This window comes from Pempheris klunzingeri, chromosome 23, assembly GCF_042242105.1.
Source record: "Pempheris klunzingeri isolate RE-2024b chromosome 23, fPemKlu1.hap1, whole genome shotgun sequence".
NCBI classification, from domain to species: Eukaryota; Metazoa; Chordata; class Actinopteri; order Acropomatiformes; family Pempheridae; genus Pempheris; species Pempheris klunzingeri.
Genome location: NC_092034.1, coordinates 5,716,550 through 5,731,548, shown reverse-complemented (window position 1 = coordinate 5,731,548; position 14,999 = coordinate 5,716,550). Strand labels below are relative to the sequence as shown.

General features: G+C 43.1%; 2 protein-coding genes across 2 annotated transcripts in view; one reads left to right on the top strand and one right to left on the bottom strand.

Annotated features, from left to right (window-relative positions):
• Window positions 1-306: 306 nt before the first annotated feature.
• Window positions 307-9,517, top strand: mfap3l (microfibril associated protein 3 like). Its single transcript, XM_070855086.1, has 3 exons — window positions 307-407; window positions 1,604-2,012; window positions 7,321-9,517. Exons 2-3 carry the CDS (start codon window positions 1,691-1,693, stop codon window positions 8,268-8,270), a joined length of 1,272 nt encoding a protein of 423 aa, XP_070711187.1. The 5' UTR covers window positions 307-407; window positions 1,604-1,690; the 3' UTR covers window positions 8,271-9,517.
• A 1,828-nt stretch (window positions 9,518-11,345) lies between these two features.
• clcn3 (chloride channel 3) overlaps window positions 11,346-14,999 on the bottom strand; it is a 38,286-nt gene continuing 34,632 nt past the window's right edge. Inside the window, exon 15 of the mRNA XM_070854799.1 lies at window positions 11,346-14,369. Within this exon, the coding sequence (XP_070710900.1) occupies window positions 14,193-14,369 (177 nt within the window). The 3' untranslated portion in view covers window positions 11,346-14,192. The remainder of the gene's footprint in view (window positions 14,370-14,999) is intronic.

The window sequence follows — 14,999 nt, the reverse complement described above, 5'->3', positions numbered from 1 at the left end:
ATGCAGCTTTAAAGCTGGGTGAGGACAGAACAGATATAGCAGCCTGTGAAAACAACATAATGATGGTGATAATTATATATTAACCACCTGCTCAGAGGGCAAATTAAATTAAATTTCCCTCAGTTGCCCCGAGGGCCGCCACTTTGGAGAGTTTACATGAATGCCACTACATTTTTAGCTATTTTAAATTAGATTTAATGGCATAAATTCTTGTCTTTGCAGCCGTTTATTAACCCACCTGCTCTGGCGGAGCAGCCCAGCCGATGTTTCCACCCAGAGGATCCGGAGTCTCCGCCACATAGCGGACGAGCAGCAGCGGTGGGAGGAGGATGATGGAGATGCCGCAGAACTAGCTAACAACAAAAAAAAACATCCACTCCGGTGTCTCCCACCAAACGGGCAATGATGTGAGTATGAAAAGTTGGATTTATCGGCGGGGAAATTGAGCATTTGCTCGGTTTTAGTCGACGTGTAGCAGCTAACGTCGACGCTGAGTTGGCCGTTGGCTGGACCGCTGGAGGCGACGTTAACGTTAGTGCATTTCCCGGCGTTAATCCGGTGCCTTAAACGCCTCTTTATCGATAATTTAACCGCAGTATTATCTGTAGTAATGTTTACCAACAGTGGCTGCACGTTAAATGTGATCTTGTGTCGATAAAATGAACGGGTGAGCTCACAGCCGCTGGTGAAACACTTCGCAGGGACACTTTTCTGGAACGGTCCCGTGATATACCAACCACCGTCCAGCACATAGCCGGATCCCACGCCCTTGTTATTTGATGTCTAGCGTCTAAATACCACAGTTAAGGCGACGAAATCCTCACAACACTGTGTGTATATGTCGCTGGTTTATACAGCAAATATCCACACGGCGTTACAAGGTCTTATTTGATTCACATTAGGTTGGTAACGATGCCGTCTTCGTGGGCTTTAGCCTTATGTTAGGCAATGAGCGAACTAGGAAATAGACGTAGCCCAGTCCTACCGGGCTCCGTTATGTTGTAGTGTGGCTTTGTGTTTATGTTAATTTGTCCCATAGGTGCTGCTTTAACACATGAGGAAGCTATTTGTCTAAACGAGAGGCTACAAATGACTCCTGTCTACGTGAATTCATTATATTTTCAGTGATTTTCGTGTGATGCAGCCGTGGACACATTAGCTAGATTAAACTTGACTAAAGGCTGATGTCTAATTATGAATAAACATGAATAAAATCAGTGTATAAGATCAGTTTTTTTGCAGGGCTGAGTGAGATTAGGTGTGTGAAAGCTACTTTTTACACATAAAGATAATAGGCAGCAGCTCTAGCAGTGTTTGTTATTATTATTATACAAAACTGAGAAAAAGCAAAGAGCTTTAGGTGTTTGTGAAGTTGCATTGATCAGATTGGTAGTATTCTTGCTTGATAATTAACTAAATCAGGATTGAAATCAGACGACTAAAGCTCTATGTAACAATAGTATTCATTAAGTGAGGATTATTCTGATCTCTGTGAAATAAACAGCCTCCTTATCAGTTTATTTCAGTCTTGTACAGGTTCATGTTGCTCTGTCCTGCTCTGTCTCTGATGAAAACATGCCAATGAGACTTTCTTGTTTTCCAGTGACATGTTTCAAGCCACAGAGCTGAATACCAAATTGCCTTCTTCTATCAAGAGATAGCCAGTCTGCTGGATGGAGACCCAGGAGGAATGACAGAGTCTTTTCCCCCTTGGGTGACACACCGACAGTCTGAGAAAATGCACTGGGCTGGTGGCTACGTTTCTCTGGTCCTGGTGTCCCTTATCGCCTCTCGCACCGCCGGGGCCTTATCAGTGGACACGGATGGAAACCGTACGGAAAACGGCACTGTGACAGACGGCGGATTTGTCCCAGTTGTGTTCACTAAAGTGAGCCAGATAATTGCCCGGGAGGGGAGCTGTGCGCTGATTGATTGCAATGTCACCGGAGACCCGTTCCCCAGTGTTCAGTGGTTCAACTCCCATGGAGACCGCCTGGACATGGAGACGAATGGTGAGGCAGATCCTACTGTTACTTTAAACCTGGTTTCCTGTTCTCTTTGTCACTCGCTCTGCACGTCACCCAATTATTAATTAATTAGCAGCAAATGCAGCAGGGTGTAAGATTTGTTATTCTGTACGTATAAGGCTTCTGAAAGTAGACAAGTAGACATTTAGGGGAATTTCCTCATCAGTACTTCTACGCTAACATACACACGATAGGGGTTTCCTCAGGAAATGACGTAGCAGACGTAGATTCTTTATTTAGTGAATGATGGTCTAAACAATTGCCAGACCTCTTAAATATATGGCATTTGGCTTGTGAAACGACAGCTTGTGTTAGTGGAGCTGGTCGTTAAGGCGGTAAAACACAGAGGAAGACTTTGCACTATAACCCACATACTGTAAATAAGCAGATTCAAGATACTCTTCCTCATTATGCTGTCAAATATCGCCCCCAGGTCCAGAAGCCCCCCTCGGTCAGCTGTCAAAATGTAAAGCGTTAGCTGGGAGGCAGTTCTAGGAAGTGGGTACACTTTATAAAGATAGTCACATCTATATTATCCACCCCTAAAGTCCTAAAGCAAATGGGTGAGAAGACTTGAAGCTTTTCTCAGTGACATTTCCAGTTAGCATAGATAGAGTCAACAGTTTGTGCTGCAGAAATGAACCTTGGACCCTCTAGTTTTAGGGAAGGCTTGCAGAATCTGCTCACTCCTCAATATTTAGTACTTTACAGATAGACATAGAAGAAAGTTAAAGGTTGAGAGGCTATTCATGGATAAAATAATCAGACTGGATTAGGTCATTTTAACAAATCCAGTGAATTAAATAACTGACAAATAAAGAAACTTCATCAAAATTATGCAAAATCTAACATTGCCATAAAGCAGTGCTGCTTAGGCAGTTGCTCCTAACGACTAAATACACCTAGAAATATTAAAAAGAAAGCTACCACAGTATAAACTGTATGTCCAGATCTGACAGCAGACACACTGCACACACACGAGTACAGTTTACAGGATGTTTTGATTTAAGGACCAGATGTGAAAAAATGCTGCGTTTCTGGAGCATTTACATGCTTTTGACACTGGACAGTGGTTCATCCTGATGCTTTGAAGCACATGAAAGCAGAGCCAGTGTGTGAGCTTACATAGAAAACAATAGTCGCAGGTGTTTTAATGCATGTTGGCCCTCAGTTACACAGAGCACCAGCACTCCTCCTAACCAGTGATATCTGCCTCTTTTAGGACAAAGAAGAAATGTTAGAGCTGCAGTTACAGTGTTCAGGATTATCATTACAAAACAGAGACTGATACTGTTGGTCAGCACATAGAAGCTGACTCTCCAGCTCATAACGAGTGTGTTCAAGGGCATTTGGATGTTGGATAATAATGGAAGTTAACACTCCCAACAAGAAACTGAAGACCTTGTGTAACGTACAGTGTTGATTATAAGTCCGGTTCCAGTCGGACATTTCTCCTTGAATCTTTAATCGGAGTCAAACCTGACCTCTGAACACGAGGACTGGACGGCCTTGGGGGAAATCTGGCTTAATTATTGCACATTTTGTGCAGCAGCAGTGATCATTTTCTTGTTGTGATGGCCGGCGTTTGCCAGATTAGATTCAGGAAATCATTTAGAAAGTAATATTTATTCCAAATGATTTCCATTCAAGCCGAGCTCCCTTCACCACAGAAGGAATGCAGACTCGTTGTTTTGACGCCTCTCCTGTGTCGACCTGTTAAAACCTGCCGCCAGAGAAGAGCCTGAACCACCACAGAGCATTTTTCCTGGGTTACACACAGGGACATAATGAGGCTGTAGTTCACTCAGTAATAAACAACAGCTCCTTACAGCAGTGTAACTAACCTCACTAGTTTCCCCTGTTGTCTGTCAGAACATCAATCACACCTCATGATCCGGTGGTGGAGGTAAAATTAGAAATGTTGCTCTTGCATGAAAAGGCGGATGGGCGGGAGGTTGTTGTGGGCCAGGCTACATTTCCTGATCCTCCATTCATGTCCTCCAGAGGATACCAGAGTGGGAATCTGATCGTGTTAGCAGTGTAGAAGGCAGCAAAGGTGTTTTTGTGGGCTCTTCCAGACTTCAGACTGCAGATGTACAGAAACCTTCTGCAATATCTGTCCGTCTTTACTCCCACACAGGAGAGACAGAGAGTAGTTAAGGAGGAGTTGCAGTTGAATTCATTAAAATGTTCTGCTTGTGGATGAATCGCCCTTGAAGGGCCAGTTTGGGGCTTGTTTGGAGTAATTTCCAGCCAGAGGTGGAAAATATTAACTGCTGACAGAGATGAATGTCGATTTAAGACAGGCTGCACTTTTGGTTTTAACAGGTAGTTTTTCGTTGCTTTGAGCACAATACATTTAATTGCATCCATGCTAGCTGTCCTTGTTTCCAGTCTTTGTGCTAAGAAAAGTGGCTGCTGGCCTCGGCTTTATATTCAACAGACAGACAAGAGAGTGGTATTTATCTTCTTATCTAACTCACCGACAGAAAGCAAATAAGCATATTTCACAAAATGTCAAACTGTTCCTTTCTGCAAATCAGCTACAGCTTGACATCCTACATACTTTGCATCAGCCCGCTTTTGTTTTTTAAGTAACATTGCATATATGTGTCGTCCGTGTCAAATAGGTAAAGTCAAATAAAATAAACCACACAAAGGCTGTCATCATCATCGTGCCGGCTGATCAGCTATCGGTTTAAACAGCTATCCTGTCTGCTTGATAAGAACTGATAACCAAAGCAAATAATGAGGGCAAACACACTACAGACAGGCTGCACACGCACACATAAACTGTACACATACTCGGATTGGTACATCTGAAGCTGTTCAAACAATAAATGAATGCAATCGACTATAAAGCACTTATAGTCACTCATAAAGCACAATCATAGACTTACTTACCTCCAGTATTCTCCTGATTTTACCTTTTATTAAAAACATTTTCCAAAGATCTGGTTGTTAAAGCAGAACTCTGGTATTTATTTGTACTTATTTGTAGCCTACATGTTTTGGAGTATGATTCATGAATAAGTGCAAATGCAATCCTCTAACGTAATCCTTTAGGGCAACTGCACCCATAGGTCCACTAAAAGTGCTTGTTTTTGCCACTGACAGGCTCAGAGTGGTGTTTCAAGTGTCTGACAACATTATGGAAAGGATCCCTGGAGAACCAGACCTGTAAGATCGTTTTTGTTTAACCAGAAAGAGCCGCTATACCACTCTCTTCAAAGACACCAGACTCTAGTAATTTTACCTCATAGAACATGGGACCTTGTGGGACTCTGGTGTCTTTAAGGGTTTTTGTAATGTTGTCAGACACATAGAATAACAATCTGAGCCTGCCAGTGGCAAAAACAAGCTCTTTCAGTGGGCGTACTTTGATGGGTGCAGTTGCCCCAAAAGATTACATTGCAGCCAACTGAGGTGATCTACTGGACCAACGCCAAGACTCTGTGCACCTTCTGCATCAGTCATTTAGACACCAAAATATGAACAAATAGGACCCATGTTTAAAAATACTAGAATTCTCCTTTAATGGACGAACGTTGTTGGCTAACTCACTTTGCAACAACAGCCTTTGTCTGAACGTTATACTGCGCTTATTACTTCCACTAGGTGATCTGAAATGATGTGTTTTACCGTCTGTGAACTTTATTAATATTCTGTAAATGTGATCACCCCTCTGTTTGATTTCCATGTGGATGCCAAAACTAATGAGTATCGACAGAATCACTCCCTTTATGACGAGCATCAATGGCCGCTGAGTGGGAAAACAAACTGGCCCTTTAAGAGTCTTAAACCTCATGATTTTTTTTCGGATTTTTCCACATTTGACTCCAATCATGAAAATCAAAGTGTTTGATTTAACATTGGAGTTTGTAATTTTGGTGATCTGACCTTTTCGTCGTGTTTTAGATGCTTGTTTAACTTAACCAGTCATGCAACATGCAAATAGACTCAAATGTCAGCACGCAGAGCAGTTACGCCACCTGTTTAAATATTAAAGGCATGGCAGGATTACCAAGGTCCTGTCTGAGTCCACAAACGCAGATGAAAACCATGTTCCCTTTGAAAACCAGCTGTTTTTATCTGATATCAAACATACAGTAGTATAGTGGCCAAAGGCCGAGATAAGCACAGATGTACGCTGCTGCTTTAAGGACTTCCATTAACAAATTGCTGGCAGGCTTTGAGGCATTTGTTTTCTTTTATTGAATATGTGTGCCAAAACAGTGTGTTCTCTTGAGCTGTCAAACTCCACAGAGAGAGAGAAAAAAAAAAAAAAGTCGGAAGCACAACGTAAGCAAAACCGAGTGAGCAAGTTCCTTTTTGGAAAGCAGCAAACATCAGCTGAAATGACGCTGCAGAGGAGAGTTCACTGCAGAGAAACACACGCATTAAGAGGATTTTCAGGGTTTAGACTTGGACCTCAGAGCGAGCTAATGGGCACGCTGCATATTTAGTGGGTTATTTGGTGTCAGTGAGTAATCATGTTGTTAAGAGCAGGTCAGCATGGTCCCATTTTTATACTGCAATTTATCACAACGTATGAATTGAAAGGTGTGTTAGTACTGCTTGATCACACAGATTCTGACTACTTGTTGAGTAGTAGTGGTTACCTCCTGTACTAAGGAGGAATAAAAGTGGCTCATCACAGCTTGGGTTTCATTTTCATAGCTTTTGCTTTCCTTTGTGAAAACACTGTATTCACTGTAGTAATTGCTAAAATCTTAGAATGTGACAGCAGAGAAAAAACTAGGGACAGGCCATGACTTAAGAATATTTGAATGGTTGTTCAGCGAAACGAACAATTTATGCATCTTGTACATTTTCTTTTGTTTTTAGCGGCACCTGGTGGGCAGGAGCACAAGATTGATGGAGCCGTTGGGCTGAGGCCAGGTCTCTGTAGACAAACAGGCACAAACAGTCTCTGATTTTTCGTCCCATTTCATCCAGCTGATCTTCCCGCGATCTGACATTAGCTTGAAGCAGCCTTAGGTACAAGCTGCTTTAAGATGAGGTAAAATAAAGAAGTAGGACATTCAATAAAACAAGAAATACTAAACTAGTGGACAGTGATATAAACAACATCTAAAAGGTATTGCACCTTAAAGTGAGGTTCTTCTGAATAAAGAATATTGTACAGTTCTGCCATAAGTAACACGTGTTTCAGCAATAAAGGTGAAAAAACTGGCAGATAATTGATTAAAAAAACGCCGTTAGACCAGGAGGTGAACATGACTAGACGGTGGTTTGCGTGTCCATAACTTGTCTCCGTCTCCGTCTGTAGGTGGGAAGTGGTGCCTGCTGGACTCTGGCGTCCTCAACATCACCAGCATCGAGTTTGCAGATCGTGGAAAGTACACCTGCATGGCGTCCAACGTGCACGGCAGCTCCAACTGCACCGTGACGCTGCGTGTGGTCTTCACCAACGGCGACATGGGCGTGTACTACATGGTGGTGTGTCTGGTCACCTTCACCATCATCATGGCCCTGAACGTCACGCGCCTCTGCATGATGAGCAGCCACCTGAAGAAGACCGAGAAAGCCATCAACGAATTCTTCCGCACCGAGGGCGCAGAGAAGCTGCAGAAGGCGTTTGAGATCGCCAAGCGAATTCCCATCATCACCTCCGCCAAGACGCTGGAGCTGGCCAAGGTGACGCAGTTCAAGACCATGGAGTTTGCGCGGTACATCGAGGAGCTGGCCCGCAGCATCCCGCTGCCGCCGCTCATCATGAACTGCCGCACCTTCATGGAGGAGATCCTGGAGGTGGTGGGGGTTGAGGAGATGAGGCACACCTTCGTCAGACAAGCTCCCGAGGGGTGCCGCGAGCCAACGGGCAGGGTCGCCTCCATCGCGGCGAGAGATGTCTTCACCATCCTGCAGGAGAGGGAGAGAGAGCGTGGGCGGGAGAGGGAGAGGGAGCGCAGCGAATCCCCCGCCGCCGACTCAGACAACTCCTCAGTTCACGATCAGCCGCAGCACATCGCCATCCAGGTGTCGGTCCATCCGCAGCTCGCCATCGGCGGTTACTGCAGCATCGAGGCTCCACCTCAGCCAGAGGCCCCACCCTCCTCCTGTTCGCCTCCCCCGTCCTCGCCCCCACCGCCCGACCCTCTTCATCACAAGGAGCCGCCTGAGGCGGAGGGAGAGCAGGACGCCGACCACGCCGCGCCCGATCCGACAGACGAAAATAAGACGCCTCCCTGCCAGGTGTTCTACGAGAGCCACGTGTGACGAAGCAAACCAACCCTGGAGGGGCGACGAGGCCTCCTGCTATGCATTTCCACTTGAAGACAAAAAAAAAGGTCAAAACTACATTTTTAATTTCACATTTTTAGAGAAACAATCACGTTTTTATTTATCTTTTCTGAACAGAACAATCTCCTGAAGCCTTCGGAGGCTCTGCGACTGAGAATAAATCCCGAGGTTTTTAGACACTTGAGCGTTTTTTTTCTCACTCTGGACTTTCATGCTTGAATGTACACAGGGGGGGTGTATGGGGGGGTAATCAATATTATTATTAATGTAATAAGCAGCGAATTGTAAAGGGACATTTCCTGTGTTGAGGTTTTCATAACTCAGACTATTATTTAAAGAATAAGGGTACTTCACTCCGGGGGAGGGGGATGGTTTTTCAGTCTTTAGGGTTTTTATTATGACTAACTCCAGAAATCTGCCTCAAGCTGCTCTTCATGCCGTTTTTTTCCAAACCATGAAAGCTAAGCTTCCTTCATCCGCTCAAGAATTCACATCCAGCTACGGTTACAGCTGATCCGCGGTCATTGTACAACGTCCTGCTCACCTAGAGATGCATGCTGGACTGAAAAAAGAATTGAGTTTGGTCACCATTTCACGATTGTATGGCCTACTGTATTTCTACAAAAAAACAAAGTAAGTAAGCCAGGTTAATCTGTGTGTACAGTATATTTCCTGATTGAGTCACATACCGCTGGGTAGAGTTTTTGTCAGTTTCCTTTGAAATGATTTTAAGAGTATTATTATTATTATTATTATTATTATTATTACTACCCATTGTGGTGTGATTTTGTTTCTCAGCTAGTTTTTCAAACAAGTCTTTTGTCATCTTTCTCCTCAGTAGAGAAGAGTAGCTTCTTTCCCTCCGCCATGTGCTGTTCCAGATTTTATTTTAATTTTCATTTCTGACCTGATCTCAGCATCGACTTGCTTCTGCAGAGGCTCTACAGTACAGTTGCGTTTCTGCTGCATGTGAAAGTGGACAGTGGAGAAGTTCGACATCTCTCTCTGGGTCTCTGGGACTAAACTGACTCTTTCTTCCTTCCGTTGCTTGGCTAACGGTCCAGTGCGTGGCGGAGATGAACTGGATGCTGTTTTGCTTTTACTGGTGCTCTTGAGATGCCTCTTTTTGTAGTGGAATAAAATGGAAGTGCTGTGTAAAAAAAAAAAAAAAGGTTTCCAGTTTGTTTTTTATCCATCATGTCTCATCATTAAACTACTTTTTCCTCTAATCAGCTAATGTCTCTTTTTAAAATCCCCGTCTGACTCTAAACACTGAAAACACTTTCTGAGTATATCATTAAACCTGTTTGGCCACGACACCACTCAGAAATCACACCAAGAAGACTTTGCTTATCACATTTTTAAGCTCCCTTCACTATTAAAGGATTATGGCGGCCTGTACAGACATGACTACATCACAGACAGGACCTGCTAACAGACTTTTATTGTCGCCGCTTTGCCAAAATGTAAACAAATAAAGGCTACTTGTTAGCTCACAGTTAACTCCATGGCAACATTTTACTTCTTGTATTCCACTTTCAAACCTTTCAAGGACACATTTCCCTCATGGCAGTCGCCATGGTTACGAGCCTTTCTCCTCAGATGTGTCACAAAGGTGGCGGAGAAACAGATCTGAGCTGGAAACCTTTAGCCAGCTGTCTCAGAGCGAAGGAGCTCGACAGGAGCAAAAGAGTGAAAAGGACAGAAATGTCTGATAAATGTCCTAAAATTGTAAACTGCTAAAAGTCATGTTGGATACAACATTAACTGGCGGCAGTGCTGGAGGAAGTATTCAGATCCTTTTAAGTAATCACTTCAATAAAAATACTAATACTACACTATACTTTATACTATACTTGTAACTCCTGAAGTAAAAAGTACAATATTTATGTAGCAGAACAGAGGTGGAACGTGTCATGAAAACACAAGTAAAATACAAATACCTCAAACTGGTATTGACGTACTTGAATAAAAGTAAGTTTCCACCTCTGCCTGATAACATCTGTGGCACCATAATGTCCACAGACAGTTTACACCCTGTTGGTGGATTATAAGAAAAGATTTGAAAAGTAAACGTTAATCTAAAAGCACCAGTTTCACCAAGACTTTGAATTCAGTGAATTTGGTGTAGAAATATTGTTTTTTAAGTGGAGGCTGCAGGTGAATTAAAATAAAACAACTGAAAAGGCGTCAGGTTGGTGACCAGCAGCCATGAATCATTGATATTCTGTAACAGGACTCGAGGAGAAGACGGAGAGCAAAGACCACACAGTGCACACGAGTACAGAAGGTGGAGACGACTCTTCCTTAATGTGCAGTATTTCCTTTTTAACAGGATGTCCGGCCAGCGAACAACACAATGAGGACTCTTTATTTGGGCTGTGTGCTAAAACTTAGAGCACAGACTAATAGTACCAACTGTGACGGATAAACTCATCTTCAAGCATAAAATTGTCTTTAAAACCTTGAAACTGTTTTAGGTAACAACTAAACTGGGTTTTTAGCGTAGAATCACTTTTATTTATTCTTCTGATCAAATGTTTGCCGATTTAAAATCATAATTTTGCTCATTTTTACTACATTTCTTTGAGCAAAGTTTGTGTGCGGCTGCTAAGAAGTTTTTATTTTGATTAATAGAAAATTTTATAAAAAACACGGGTTTAATGAGCCTTAGCAACAGCTGTTGACCATCTCCACTCCGGATCCACTTAATGGTTTCTTCTGGAGCTTTTGACCCTCACATGGTATGACATTTCTGTCCTTGAGCTTAGAAACAGCAGCAAGTGAAGCGAACTTTCTCTGCTGATGAAGATAAAGTCAAAAGCTCCGGAAAAAGCAAGCAGACCTTCACTGGAAACTGTTTTGAGATAAGAAAATTTATATTCCATAACATAAAAAAAGGCTAATTTTGGTGTAGTTATATTAAACTGTAACGTGTAACTGCGGAGAAACGATCTGTAAAAATCCCCAATCAAGCATCAAGAGTCGTCTTCTGCAATTTGAATCTTTTTTTTCCTTTTAATTTAAAACAAAATTTAATCTTTACATGTTTTGTTTTAAATGTACAATCAAACAATCAATGTAATCATACATAAAATTCTTCATAATAATGCACAACTCTATCGACACTACCCATAAATTAAAAAAAAAAAAAAAGAAGAAAAAAACAAAAAAGAAAAAAGGAGAAAACATTGAGATCAGTATGAAACACAATGTTAGGCAACACCACTGGTTAACACAGACGACGCCCTGCAGGAGCAGTCACTGCAACGGAAACACGTACACAGGGTCAGCTGACCTTCCTCACACACACACACACACACACTGCCGCCACTCAACAGGTAAGGTGCTACTGTTCGTCGGCCGTCTCTTCATCACTTCATCTCCCTTCATCCTTTGCACTGAACATGTTCTGAGGACGAAGAGGGGAAGTTGAAGAAGATGCAGGTGTTTGTTTTTGGGGTAAAAACGTGGCTGTGAAACGCATAAAAACCTTCGCCAGGCACTTGGCAGACGTAGCAGGACTGAAGCCGTGAGTTTGTTTTACACTGTGAGAGACTAACGGGATGGAACGTGGGAAATAAAAAGGAATGAACTCATTTTGAGTTTGACCTTAGAAACAGCAGTTCTCCACATCAAGGTCGTGTTACTCACTAATCTTTCAACAACATACTGACAACAACATCAGTATTTAATTGTTCTCAGCTCAGTAATGACCTGAGGGTTCATGTAGGCGCTGCTTTGTTTACAGAAGTCTGGTCTAATTGATCAGGTTTAATTCCAAATCTGTGCTGGTGGGTCTCCAGTTTGGAAGAAAGTTTAAGCTCCTCAGTGCCGAAATGATTCATCATTTATGAAAAGATGCCAAACATGAGCTGAACTGTCCTTCACGCTGGTTTATGTCATTATGTTTGTGTTCTGGCCTCAAACAAAACAAGAAATTTAGAGACGTTAACTTTGGCTGCTTTAACCCTAAGTGGGGTTATAATTGTAAACATTTTTCATATTAAAACTATTGTACAACTTTTTAAATCCCAGTATGTTTAAACATTTAATGATCCTTTGTGTTGGTTTTTGTTCAAATCTCGACTGTCTGATGGCGAAACTCCCACCCGGCTGGGACACAATGTAGGTTAAATCAAACACCATCAACTGTTGGGGAATAATATTTCTTCTCAGTTGAGATGTGCCAAACAGATCAACAGAAAAAGAGCTTATTGATTAATTATCAACTACTGAATGAATCGCCAGCTACTTTAAAATTCAGATAATCAGTTTGATTAATTTTTTAAGAAAGAAAAGTCAAAATTCTCTGATTACAGCTTTTAAAATGTGAATATGTTCTGGTTTACTGGCTCCTCTAACAATAAACCGTGTCTTTGGGGTTGTGGACAAACGAGACATTTGAGAACGTCGTTTCTGGCTTCAGGAAACACTGATCGAAGTTTTTTAGAAATTTACCAAACAATCAATCGATTAATCAAAAGAAATAAATCAACGGATTGATCAACCGTAACAAATAACCGTTAGTTGCAGCCTTAGTTTGAAATGGTTTCTTTTTAGAGTCTTTGCTCAGTTTCTTGTGTAAATTCAGAGGGTTGGAGTGTTGAACAGTATCTGGAGAGAAGACGCCCGCTCTGCCTTTCCTCTGATAAACTCGACAAAGAGAAACTGTTGTGTGAAAATATAAGACGGAAATCCCAAAGAGAAATAAAGGAAGAAGTCACCGCCAACGCCGTCCTCCTCCACCTTTAACCGACCACTTAGAAACAGCTCCAGTTTTTCTTTTGCTTCAAGCCGTGAAAAGTTAAGCCGAGGTCGAACTTCTAAAAGTAGCAAGAGTAATAGTTTGAGAGGAGTTTTTCTTAATTTACGTACACACTCAACCTGCCTCCACATCGAGTGAATCGACAGGAGTCACACACACACACACACACACGCAGCTCAAGCTGGCTCAGAAATTAAAACACACACTCACTCAGTTGCTTTTTCACTTTTTTCTTTCCTAAAGGGAACATTTTTGTTCTTGAAATACAGTACCCATCTTTGTCTTTACCTCCCTCTCACCCTCTCCCTCTCTATCTCTCTCCCTCTCACACACACACACACACACACACACACACACACACACACACACACACACACACAGTCATCTCATTCAGACAAACGTGCACCCAGGGGAGCAGCCATGTGCCATGCGATCATGAAATGCTGCCACGTTTGGGGGTGAGGAGCAGGAGCGTGTCCTCTTACTTCCCATGGTAACCTGGCTGGAATGTAGTGGCGCTAGACACACACACACACACACACACACACACACACACACACACACACTTAATTCACAGGTAAACAATGTGTTTCTCTGAAGGACGGACAGGTGTGGTGTGTGTGTGTGTGTGTGTGCAGGGTGGGGGTGAGGAAAGTGAGTTCATTTTAACAGAAGCCTGGAGGTTTTCAAGGTCCCTCATCGCGTCCCTCATCGGCGGTTCATTCTGACCTTTGACCCCTGCCAGGCGACGTCTACCACGACCTCAGCGGAGACGGGACAAAGGTGAGGCACGTGAAGAGTGCAAATGGGTGTGTCTTTACAGGTCAGGGGGTCGTATGTGTGTGAGGAGAGAGAGCATGCATGTTTGAGGTGTCTGCAAGTGCAAAAGTATGTGTGTGTGTGTTCTTTTGTGATTTTGTATGTGTTTGTGTAAAAAGTGCATTCCTCATGTGTGTGTTCCTCCAACCCGTCACCTCCTTGTGTCCTCAGCAGCCAGAATATAACAAAGTCTTATATGGTGTCTTTTCCCTCTCATGGCCGGTAAGTCTCTGGGGGCCACAGTCAGTCGAGGCTCAGGGTCTAACAAAGCTGAAAACTAAAACAAACCAAAAAAAAAAAGGGTCCAAATGTCAGAGGTTGGAGCCGTCCAGGAGGTGCACCTCCTCCTCCTCGCTGTCGTCTCCCCCTCCCCCCCGGCCGTCCTGGAAGGAGCGGATCAGTTGAACATGATGGACTCGGGGTCTTGGTTTGCCATTTGAGCCATGTGACGAAGGATATCTTTTTTTGTGATAATACCAAGAAGCCGCCTGCAGAGGGAGACAAAGCAGAGGAGGAGAGGGAGGGAAGAGGAGGAGGTTTAGAAAGGTGAGGAGGTGCTGGTGGTTTGTAGCCAAGAGAAGGACAGAAAACATCTTCATGTTTTTGTTGGCGGGTTTAAATAGCTAGAAAGGCTTCAATCAGGGAGGAGGACATGATTTAAACTGGATTCAATTTTGGTTTACTGGACACGAATCATAAGAATCAATGTGTGGCCACAGATTGGAAAAGCCAACAAAAACACAAGGTCCTGAGGAAGGAAAAGTCAGCAGGAGGAGAGGAAAGGGTCGAGCAACCAGAGGAAAAATGGATGCCAGCAGGTCTGAAACGGCACCCAGCTACCAGAGAGCGGGGCGTCATGTCAGGTGCCGCCTCAGCCGATTTATGTTATCGGTCCAAAAAGCTGGTGAGAAGGAAAAACTGGATCCTACGAGGACACAGGAGGTAGTGACCAGGACGAGGAGAAGAGTTAGAACGTCTGAGAGGGAGAGGAGGGGACGTCCTCGTCACAGGAGTCCCAAATCATTTAAGAGGCCCCACTTTTAATTCAAAGGGAACTTAATCAGTTTTCTAGATTCTTTTAATCTGCGTGAAACACACTGTGTGTAAATGTTTTTTTA